The sequence below is a fragment of the Strix uralensis genome, chromosome 8 (assembly GCF_047716275.1).
Source record: "Strix uralensis isolate ZFMK-TIS-50842 chromosome 8, bStrUra1, whole genome shotgun sequence".
In the NCBI taxonomy this organism is placed as follows: Eukaryota; Metazoa; Chordata; class Aves; order Strigiformes; family Strigidae; genus Strix; species Strix uralensis.
In genome coordinates, this window is record NC_133979.1 from 30,108,511 (window position 1) to 30,119,043 (window position 10,533).

Sequence of the window (10,533 nt, forward strand, 5' to 3'; positions counted from 1 at the left end):
AATTTGGGAATGTCTTAGCTGTTGGGCACAGGGAGAGGAGAGATGCTCAAGATGTCCCTGCTTATTTCAGGGGGTGTTGGACTAGATGACCTTTAAAAGGTCCCTTCCAACCCAAACTATTCTACGACTCTATGCTCATCCCTCCTCCCTCCCAGCTGTGCCATTGCTAGAGTCTGGGGCATTTTGGGTGCATCAGGCTTCCTCCTAGGACACAACAAAATGGACAGTTCCTCCTTCCTGTGTGGTATCTCTGTTTAAAAAAAAGAAATAATGAATTTCTGTTGAAAATTTTTAGTGCTGGTGAAAGGCAAATGGGTAGCTGGGCTTAGCAGAGCAGGTCTGCAATCTGTTGGGGTTGAGATCCCAGGGGTGGCCAGCTCTCCAGCTGCAGGGTCTGCAGTGAGGGGCCACCCTTTGAGATGGCCCCAGGGAGCCGGGAAAGAGTCATAGCACTGCAGGAGGAAAGCCAGTGGCCACCTGCCCCAGGGCCTGAGCCACAGGGAAGTTTTATATCCTGCCTTTTACACCCTCGAATTCCACTCCCTCCCCCCCTTTTTTTCTTCCCTGTGGTGCGACATTTCCACATTTTAAGGCATTCCCAAATTCAGGAGGCTGCACTTTCAGGGGGTCTCAGCAGCCAGGCGGGGATGTGGAGTTGCAGGGCAGCTGGGGGGGACATGGGGACAGGGATGGGCAGGGACACGTGGATAGGGATGGGTCACAGCAGCCCCAGCAAGGCTGGGGAAGAGAGGGAAGCCATGACCCCTTGCTGCTTGGCTCCTGAAAAAGAGATGCCAGGGTGGTATCGGAGTGGGCAGGTCTCATGCCAAGTGTGAGAGACTCAACCGTCCTGATCCCCAGACCTCTCCCGGACAGACCAGAGACCTCGGTGTGTGCTGTCCCTGCCGGGTTTGTGTTGCTGCCTTGGAGGCAGACGGCTGCAAAGTCCAGCCCTGACCAACCCTCCCAGCTCACCAGGCACTTTCCAACCCTGGCAATTCTCTCAGGATATAAACCGCGCCGGAGGGAAGTGCCGGGGCAGGCGAATAAAGGTGTTCCCACGAATTAATAGGAGGAAGAAAGAAAAACATGTGCCAGTTGGGACTCGCCCCTGGAGCGGTGCATTGTCTCTGGCCGGCTCGCTGCGCATTTAGAGCGGGGCCCTTTGAAGGCTGATTTAAATCCACTCCTGGGAGGTGTCACCTGTTGGCATCGTGCCCTCCCCAGCTCCCCGATGAGGTTTTTGTCTCGTTGAACGCTGGTGACAATAAGGGTCACTGGAGCACGCAGCTGGGCGAAGGCACAGGCTGAGCCGTGTTTCCCAAAAAAAACCCGGCAGCCTGGAAGGGGAGGAGGGGAAGGCAGGCGGTAAACAAGCTGCCCTGAGCCCTGCGAGCCGGGAAGGGGCCGCTTCTTTCCCCGCCGGCTTCCCGGGAGAGGGCGCTGGCCCCGCAGCGGCAGCGCTCGCCTCTTCTCCGCTGGCTCGTAAACATGTTGTGCAGGGCGAGGGTAGGGGCATGGGCACGGGCATGGGCCTGCCACCAAACCTGCCCGGCGCAGGGAGCGACATGTCCCAGCCCAGCCGTGGAAGCCTTGCCCACGCTGGGGGTCTCTCCCAGGCAGGGGTTTCCTGGCAGCATGTATTTATCGGATGGAGAGGAGGTGTTTACATTGCAAGCTGCCTTTGCTCCCCGCTTCCCTTCGGGGGTGTTTGGAGCTCTGCGGGTGACAAGGGGAGCTGCTGAGATGAGGTGAGGAGGGTCACCCCACGCCACAGGGACTTCCACCCATAAATGCCCCGGGCTTGTTTGCAGCCAAGCTCTGGTGGCCAAAGTTTCTGGGAAATTTGCGGGTAGCAAGCACAGTTCCAAGAATTTGGAGCTATCAGAGATGAGAGTGTCCTGATTAAGCAAACCCCCTCTGCAAACTTAGGGAAAAGGGCTGGGCACGGCTTTACGTTGCCTGTGGCTTGACAGCTCCTCTTTATGGGAGCTATTTTGGTCTCTCCTGGCCTGACTGGGTCTCAACACCAGCTCCTGCCTCCTTTTGCTTCAGCTGAGCCATTAGATTCAGGTGACCACAGCTGAACTTGGTCTGAATATGAGATCCTGAGCTAATTTCATGGGTAAAACACAGCATTTGCTTCTGTGCTGAAAGCTTTGCTCTATACATAGGGTACAGGAACTGGGGTATTGGGGAAGGCAGTTCCTGTTGTAACACTTGGTGGCTCTGCCTGGCTCAAGCACCTGAATTTCACCTCCATTCTGAACAGCCTCAGGGGATTAACACACACTTACGGCTGCTGCAAGGTGGTGGTAAAGAATGAGCAGGGTTGTCCCCGGAGGGAGGGTGGGGACCTGGCTCTGGAGATGGGCAATAAATCAAGGCAAGGCCTTAGCCAGCACTTCCACCTCCTCCTGGCTGAGGATCCAGCTCTCCCTGGCCACTGTTGCCCCAGGCTCTGGCTGTGCAGAGGCTGTGTCTTCAGTAGGGTGGCTGTGATGGTCAGGAGGGTCCAGCTTCTGGAGAGAGTGCAGTTTTGGTGTCACACCCCCCTCCCCGAGGCTGGCGTGGGGCAGCCCAGGATCCCGTCACCCCAAGGCAGGCATGGGGGTGGTGTGTGCTTGGCCTGGCACATACATGTGTGTGCAGGCAAGTGCGCAGGGGCTGCAGCTCCTTCTGCTAGTGCTGGCATTGCCCTCCTGCCCCTTGGGTCCGGGCTGAGAGGTGCAAGAGGGCTGAGCAGGAGCGGGGCTGGGACAGCCAGTGAGCTGCTGGGGTGGAAAAATACTGAGCAGTGCCTGCAGTTTGCTGGGTGCCCCTTGCCACCTGGGTGTCTCTGAAGTGGGTGCTCCCGCACCCACAGCGGGGGTGGGGGGATTTCTCCTCCCTTATGTGGCAGTGACCAGGCGTCACTGGAGTGAGGGGCTTGGCTGCAAATCCGGGTGCTGGAGCCCGTTATCTGCACCAAGGGGCAAAGCGGGACACTGAGCACCAGTAGCTTGTTCCCCCACCCCCAGAGGGGGGATGTGTACCGAGCCAGAGCCTGGGCCCAGGGCTGGGGGGGGGCTCTCGTTCCTCCCTCTCTTCCCCGCTGCCCTGTTTACCAGGGCGGCTGATTTCCATCCCTCGGAGTTATGCAAAGGCAGACGCTAATGTAAACGCCGCGGAAAGCCCTGGATCTGCTCCCGCTGCCTCTTTCCCAGAACTAAGCGAGATGAAGAGTTATTTTTTCGGGCCGGGATGGTTGCAAAAAAGACTCACCCACCCTCCTCCGTCCCCCCTTTCCCTCTGCTTTCTGCCCCCCCCGCGCCGTCTCGGTGAGGGGCGAAGCGGGGGACTTCCCTCCCATTCCCGGGGGGGGGGGGGGGGGGGGGCAGGGTCAGATGCCGTCGCTGGTGCCTCCGCTGGAGGAAGAGGAGGAGGAGGAGGGAGGCCCCTTGCCCCCCGTCCTGCCCCCGGCCCGGCCGCCGCTGCCCAATCAGTGCGGCGGGGCCGGCGCTGCGGCGCCATAAAGCGGCGGCGGGCGCGGCCCCGGGAGCCGAGCGTGGGAGCCCCGCGCCCGCCGCCGTCGTCTCCGGCCCCAGGTAACGGCCCCGGGGGGGTGGGGGGAGCTCGCGCCCCGTCGCACCCCCTCGGGAAGGCGGCGGGGGGGGGTGGTGGGGGCAGCTCCGCCAGGATCGGGGCTCCCCGGGGGCTGTTCGTCACCCGGCGGAAAGACCTTCTAGGGGAAAATTCCTGCTTTGCTCTTTTTTTTTTTTTTTTTTTTTTCTTCGGGGCGGGGGGGGGGTGGAGAGGCAGCTCGAGTTTTCTCTTGAAAGCAGATGCTTTTTACAGTTTTTCCTTCACGAGGCTCTTTAGCTGCTTGCTTCAATACGGGTGCCTTCCTCCCTGCCAGATGTACGCGTGGGAGAGGCTTCTCCTAGTGGAGTGGGGCTGGTGGGGAGCGCCCCCCCGCCCCCCCCCCCCCCACCGGGGCGAGCAGAGGAGCCCCGCCGTAGCAGGGTAGGCTGGGGAGAGCTGGGCTGGGCAGGTCGAGCCTCCTTGCAGAGGGTTAAAATGTTGGAGTGACTTTCCGAATCACTTCAGATCTTGAAATAATTTTGCATTTCTGAGCTCCTTGCAGACACGCGTGGGGCCCGGCCGCCGTGGTGCTGCCACACGTGGGCTGGCTGTCCCTGGGAGCCCAGCTCCGGGCTGCGCTGGGGATGCTGCAGGTCCCACGGGCTGGGACCAGAGCCTCTTCGGCCTCCCCAGCGCTGCCGGGGTTGCTCAGGGGTTGCTTACGCTGCCTGTTGCTCCCCTTTGTGCTCCCCCCTGCCCTAGACGAGGCTTGTATAACTTCAGAAGGCAGCTGAGGCTGGCAAGCCCTCCTCGCTGAAGCAAATATATTAAGAAAGCCCCAGCTAAGTTTTCCTTATACATTATTAGCCTTGCTCGGGAGCGGTGGTGAGCATGGAGGGGCTGAGGAGCACTTCTGAAGGCCGTTGCTTGGTGGGTAAGACCTAGTTCATCGGTAGGACGTGGTCAGGGTATTAACAGGACGCTTTGAAGGCATCACTTCTGGAGCAGGGCTTTCCTAGCTGCCTGCGTCGGCCCGAGCTGCTGTGCTTTCCGTCTGCAAACCTGCATGGCACTGCTGGAGATGGCAGCCAGCGCCATGGCCGAGCTGTCTCCTGCTCCTCCCTGGCTGGGGGAGCGAAAAACGCGGGAGCGCAGGGAACGGCTCATGGTTGGGGTTGGTTTTTGTGTCGTCCCTGCAGGAACCCCCTTGTCCGGTCTGCAGCCATGGCCACTTCAGCGAGCTCCCACCTGAGCAAAGCCATCAAGCACATGTACATGAAGCTGCCGCAGGGGGAGAAGGTCCAAGCCATGTACATCTGGATCGATGGGACGGGGGAGCACCTCCGCTGCAAAACCCGCACGCTGGACCACGAGCCCAAGAGCCTTGAAGGTGAGAGGGCAGGTGCAGAATTCACAGCCCCTCGCGAGAAAGGATGCCGTTTCTCTCTCTTTCATGGCAGAAGGATGGTATTTGGGGAAGACATTGCTCCTCACCCCCTTCCACTTGCCTCTTTCCCCAGATACCCCAGGGGAATGTTCCCAGCTCTCCAGATGTGGAGTTTCAGTGAGATGCCTGGCATTGGGAGCCCGGCTCTGGCACTGTCCCTGCTGCGGAGGGGGCTGTTGGCAGGGGCTGGGCAGCCCATTGACTCTCGAGTACTCATTTTGGCCGGAAGTAGTTTGGCAGAAGAAAGTGCAGGGGAAAGAATGGAGCTATCCGGTGTAATTAAGAGCTTGTGTCCCTCAGAACAAACAGTCCCAGCTTACACAATAATAGCATTAGGATTTTCCCCAGGTTGCCATGGTGCTGGCTGGAGACAGTTATGAAATGAAAATACTGTGTGTGACTGAGCAGAATTTTTTTTTTTCTTTTTTTTTTTTTTCTTTTTCCCCCTCTCCTTTCCTCTTTTCCCTCTAAGGGAGTGGTTGGCACAACTCCTTTGAAATCTTTGTGCTTCCCATCCTCCCACTTTCCCCCCAGGATATGAAGGAGATAACATTCCCTGGGTGGAGTTCACTGCTGCTCCCACTGTGCTTTGACCTGGAGGGCAGTGGGCAGCCAGGAGGGGTGGGTGAGGGGGCCGAGGTGGCCATATTCCTCCTCCTCCATATGAGACTCCACCTATGCGTGATTTTGCTTTCCCACGTTCTCCAGGCCGTGCAACATGGATAAGGGTATTTCATGGCTCCCCTCGTTCCTACAGCTTGAAGATGTCCTGTGCTCTGTCCTCCCCTAGCTTTCCCAGCCACCTCTGCAGGGAGACTGGGTGCTCTGCTCATCCCCGTGATGGTTGTGACATGGGAAACATCCTCAGTGCTGCTCAGTTCACTTGGGCTTGGCCAGCAGCCCAGCTCCTTGTGTTTCCCAGGGTGGCTTGGGAGTTGCACTCCCTTGTTTTTTGCTTGTTTCGTTTTGTTTTTTTTTTTTTTCTTTGCCCATTTGGAACAAAATCAGCTGAGCTGGGATTAGACCTATTGTAGGCCTGTTCTCTATAAGCATCTTCACCTCTGTAATACTGGAGGATGGCAGGGAGCCCATCCTCCTGGTGACCAGGGACCCTGGGTCACAGTGACTCATTTCTCTCTCTCCTCCAGATCTCCCCGAGTGGAATTTTGATGGCTCCAGCACTTTCCAGTCTGAAGGCTCCAACAGTGACATGTACCTGCGACCTGCTGCTATGTTTCGGGACCCTTTTCGCAAGGATCCCAATAAACTAGTTCTTTGTGAGGTCTTCAAATACAACCGCCAGTCTGCAGGTGAATGGACCTTCTCCCCTCTCCTGGTGGAAGTGGTGTTTTTGGGGAGGGGAAGGGGAGACCTATCCAAATGCTGTTCATGCCCTTAGCATCATGCATGATGGAAGTAATCCCTGCCCTGAAAGTAAAAGGCAAACAAAGTGCTGGTGGTGGAGAAAGAGCTGATCCTGGGATTCTTCACCAAGGCTGCTGGGACTCAAACTGTAAATAAAGTGGAAATGGGGAGTGGAGGGGAAGATGGAGATGCTAATGAGCCTTGTGTTGCTTTTCCATTCTAGAGACAAATCTCCGATACACCTGCAGGCGGATTATGGATATGGTGTCCAACCAGCACCCCTGGTTTGGGATGGAGCAAGAGTACACTCTCCTGGGGACAGATGGACATCCATTTGGCTGGCCTTCCAATGGCTTCCCTGGACCCCAAGGTAACCTCTCGGGAGTCTACGCTGGACCAAGTCAGGATTCCTTAACACCGTGTTTGAACCGTAATCCGTGTGACGCAGTTTAAGTGCTTCAGGCGAGCCGAAAGATTCGAGGTGTTTCTAGAACTGAAGGAGGACAATAGCAAGCAGGATATTGGCGAAAACTAATCCATAAGATTAAGATTGTTACAGAAAGGCTAAGATGGTGATTGGCCACATCCTAATTTGCTGCTTGGTTTGTTAGTCTGCAGGTGACTTAAACTCTTGCCCAGCATGACAGATTACGAGCTCAGACTGTCAGAGGGATTCGTTCTCCATCAGTGCTTCCATGAAAAATGGATTTGGGGGCTTTTCCACACATCCCAAGCCTCTGGAGAGTTCTTCCCTGTGTGTGCTTGGTCTTCACTGAATTTAAGCCTTTTTCTTTCTGGAAACTCATGTTCCTCTTGCTGTTCACCTGTGCTGTTGCAGGTCCGTACTACTGCGGTGTAGGGGCAGACAAAGCCTATGGCAGAGACATTGTGGAGGCCCACTACCGAGCGTGCCTTTATGCTGGCGTGAAAATCGGAGGAACCAATGCAGAAGTGATGCCAGCCCAGGTAAATTGTTTTAGGTGCCTCGTGGAATGAGATGATACAGAAAAATCCCAGGCAGTGGGAGCTTTTGCTGCCTGCTCTGAGTCGTGTAGTTTAGTTCAGAGCATGAGGGGGTGGGAAGTGCCTTACAGCGAGTGACTCTGCACCACTGAGCCAGTGACTCCTCCTCCTGCAGTGGGAGTTCCAGGTGGGACCATGCGAAGGGATTGAGATGGGGGATCACCTCTGGATTGCACGCTTCATCCTCCATCGGGTGTGCGAAGACTTCGGTGTCATTGTGTCCTTCGATCCCAAGCCCATCCCTGGGAACTGGAATGGTGCTGGCTGTCACACCAACTTCAGCACCAAGAACATGAGGGAAGACGGAGGTCTCAAGTAAGTTTTTTGAGATGAGTGAGTAGCGTCCATTTGCTAGGCTGGACTTGGTAGCAGTGAGCATTTGCAGACCTTTTGCCCTCATGGGAGATGTCACTCTGGTGCTTGGCGTTATGTTTGAACCTTTGTTCTGGATTTTTTTTTTTTTTGTATTTTGTACGATGATATAATCCCATCTTGGTGTTGGGTGGGAAATTCAGCCAGCAGTACAGCTCCATCGGTGTTGATGGACGCATGGGTGGCCAAGATGCAGCTATTCATAACAGGCTGTCCAGCTCTTGATTTGCAAACAAACTCAGCATAGGCCTTTTTTTGTATAACCATGAAAGAGAAAGACCATTTGCTTCTGTCTAGACCAGGCTGTGGAAGTGAATGCCTTGTTTTCTTAAATGACAAGATCCTGGAAATGTCAAACACTAGTTGCCTTACAGGACTGATGTGCTGAGTGCAGGTAGAGGGGGACCTGACAGCATTGGGCTGTAGTGGAGCTCTATGCTGGCATTCCTCCTGGCAGCTGTATTTTCTTGCCTTAATCTTAGTGATGCCCTGAGATAATGAGCCAACCCGTGACTCTGTGAGCTTCCTGAATAGAAACTTCTGTGTTGAGAAACATCCCCTGTGAGAGCAGGTTCCCCGGTGGCAATGCCCCTGTGGGATTGGGCCATGGGGATCTTTTTCCAAGCAGCAGCCGGGGTCAGCAGTAGGAGTGCAGATAAGCCCTGTGTTGAGATGACCAGAGAAGTGGGTTGTAGGGCATAAGGCTTCATCATGAAGCGACTTGGAGACAGCAATAAATCTGTTTTTGCTTTGACGCAACGGTCAAGAGCAGCTCAGCTCGTACCATCCATCGGATGCTCACTGTGTCTTCCCCTCCTCCTCGCTCCCTTCGCAGGCACATTGAAGAGGCCATCGAGAAGCTGAGCAAGCGTCACCAGTACCACATCCGTGCCTACGACCCCAAAGGGGGGCTGGACAATGCCAGGCGCCTGACAGGTTTCCATGAGACGTCCAACATCCACGAGTTCTCTGCTGGCGTGGCCAACCGCGGCGCCAGCATCCGCATCCCCAGGAACGTGGGCCATGAGAAGAAGGGCTACTTCGAGGACCGCCGGCCCTCCGCCAACTGTGATCCTTACGCTGTGACAGAGGCCCTCGTCCGCACGTGTCTCCTCAATGAAACTGGAGACGAGCCTTTTGAGTACAAGAACTAAGCAGACTGCGCCCACAGATACTGCCTTCCCCCCGCACTTCCCGCACCCCTAAACTTCCCTTCTAGATGTAATCCTGAGGGTACAAGATAACACGTTTTGTGTCTCAGTAACTCTTGTTGTCTTGAGGTGGGGAGGAGGGCAGATTTAGTTTTATCCATGTCTGTTTGTCATTGACTCTTCAGAAGACAAGAGGAAGAGAGGGAGTTAGAGAACTTTTAACCACTGTTTTATTTTTTGTCTAATTCATGTGTACATCTGATGGGATCCAGTGGCTTCCAGGGACAGACTGCACACACAGAAGGCCAGTAGGCGAGTGGAAAGCTTAAAACTCTAGTTGTCTTCCCCAAGAGTCAAATTTGGGGTGTTAGCCCTACCGCTGGCTCTCTGCAGACTAATGGTTCTCTAAGGTTGGCGCCCTTCTGGGGAGAAGGGGAGACGGGAGCTGTGATAGAGCCCTGTGTGCTCCTGCCTGTATGGTGTGATGGGGAGATCTTCACCCTCTGGCCCCTTGAGGTTTCTAGGAACCTTCTGGCATTGAGCTCAGTGTAGGAGCATTGAGGAGAACTCCTGGTTCTGTCACTGGAAGCCAACTGGTCTCTGGCTCATAACACAGAGTGAAGTAGTATTTTTCTATTTAAATATAAAAACAACAAAAAAAATTATATATGAAAGTGGTTTTTTTTTTTTTTAAAAGAGAGATGACGTTCCAATGACTCACCCAGCTAGAGCAGGCAGAGCTCCTGAGGATGCTGTTGGAGGGCGTCTGGGTGGGACTGAGGGTGAGCTTGGAGGGCTTGGTGGAAGAGACTCAGATGACATTTGTTTCAGCGTGGAGTTTGCAGGAGGTGGTTCCCAGACCCGGGAAGCCCACAGAAGCGTTTATCGTGTAACTCAAGCAGCCACGACGTGCTCACGAGCGTACAGATCAACAGGGAGAGGGTGTCCTGAACTAAGAGTTGACTGGTCAACTTAACCGTGTTCCGGACAGAGCTGTGGGTGTTTTACCTTTCCAGTGGGGCTAGCATGTCACTAAAGCAGGGCTTTTGATAAAGGAAAAAAAAAGTTTTAGATTTTTTTTTTGCATAATATTCTTAGCTTCTGAAACTGTATGGTTTTACAGAGACCACTGATGCCACTGTGGTGTCCTGGCTCTTGGGCTGCCTGCCATCCAGCTGTGATGGGGGCTAGGAGAAGGGAGAGGCTACCTGTCCCTCCCAGCCAGCCCTGGCACCTCCTGCTCGTGCTGGCTAGTTCAAACGTTCTGGGATTTTACACTTGGTATCTTAGATGGTGCCGGTTATATTCCATTGCATTTGGACTTCTTCCGAATAGTTGGTTTTTTTATAATAAAAAAAGAAAAAAAAAACAAAACCTTAATTCCGACTTCTGCCTCCTTTCTGTGTTTCATCCTGGCAGCTGCTTTTGTATGTGTGTTGCCTTCACCATTTGAAGGGAATTTGACACTGGTATGGGGTAGGCTTTGGCTTTCCATTTGTAGGGTGGGTTTTTTTGGGGCAGGGGTTTTGCAATCCATGTGTGCTCTCCAGAAAATGGGGTTTTGTAGGTGGCGATTGATTCCCTGATGAGTGATGGTCCAGCTGGGCTTGG

The 10,533-nt window shown here is 54.7% G+C and overlaps 1 protein-coding gene across 1 annotated transcript; it reads left to right on the top strand.

The window, feature by feature from the left end:
• The first annotated feature begins 3,402 nt into the window (after positions 1–3,402).
• On the top strand, positions 3,403–10,302 carry GLUL (glutamate-ammonia ligase). Its single transcript, XM_074876937.1, has 7 exons — positions 3,403–3,587; positions 4,764–4,954; positions 6,160–6,321; positions 6,600–6,746; positions 7,215–7,342; positions 7,515–7,714; positions 8,607–10,302. The coding sequence occupies exons 2-7, from the start codon at positions 4,789–4,791 to the stop codon at positions 8,923–8,925; spliced, it is 1,122 nt and encodes a 373-aa protein (XP_074733038.1). The 5' UTR covers positions 3,403–3,587; positions 4,764–4,788; the 3' UTR covers positions 8,926–10,302.
• The last annotated feature ends 231 nt before the right edge of the window (positions 10,303–10,533 follow it).

Coding starts and splice junctions, on each gene's coding strand:
- GLUL (XM_074876937.1), top strand. CDS start 4,789: ATGGCCACTTCAGCGAGCTCCCACCTGAGCAAAGCCATCAAGCACATG. Junction 4,955..6,159: donor CGAGCCCAAGAGCCTTGAAG/GTGAGAGGGCAG, acceptor TCTCTCCTCCAG/ATCTCCCCGAGTGGAATTTT. Junction 7,343..7,514: donor CAGAAGTGATGCCAGCCCAG/GTAAATTGTTTT, acceptor CTCCTCCTGCAG/TGGGAGTTCCAGGTGGGACC.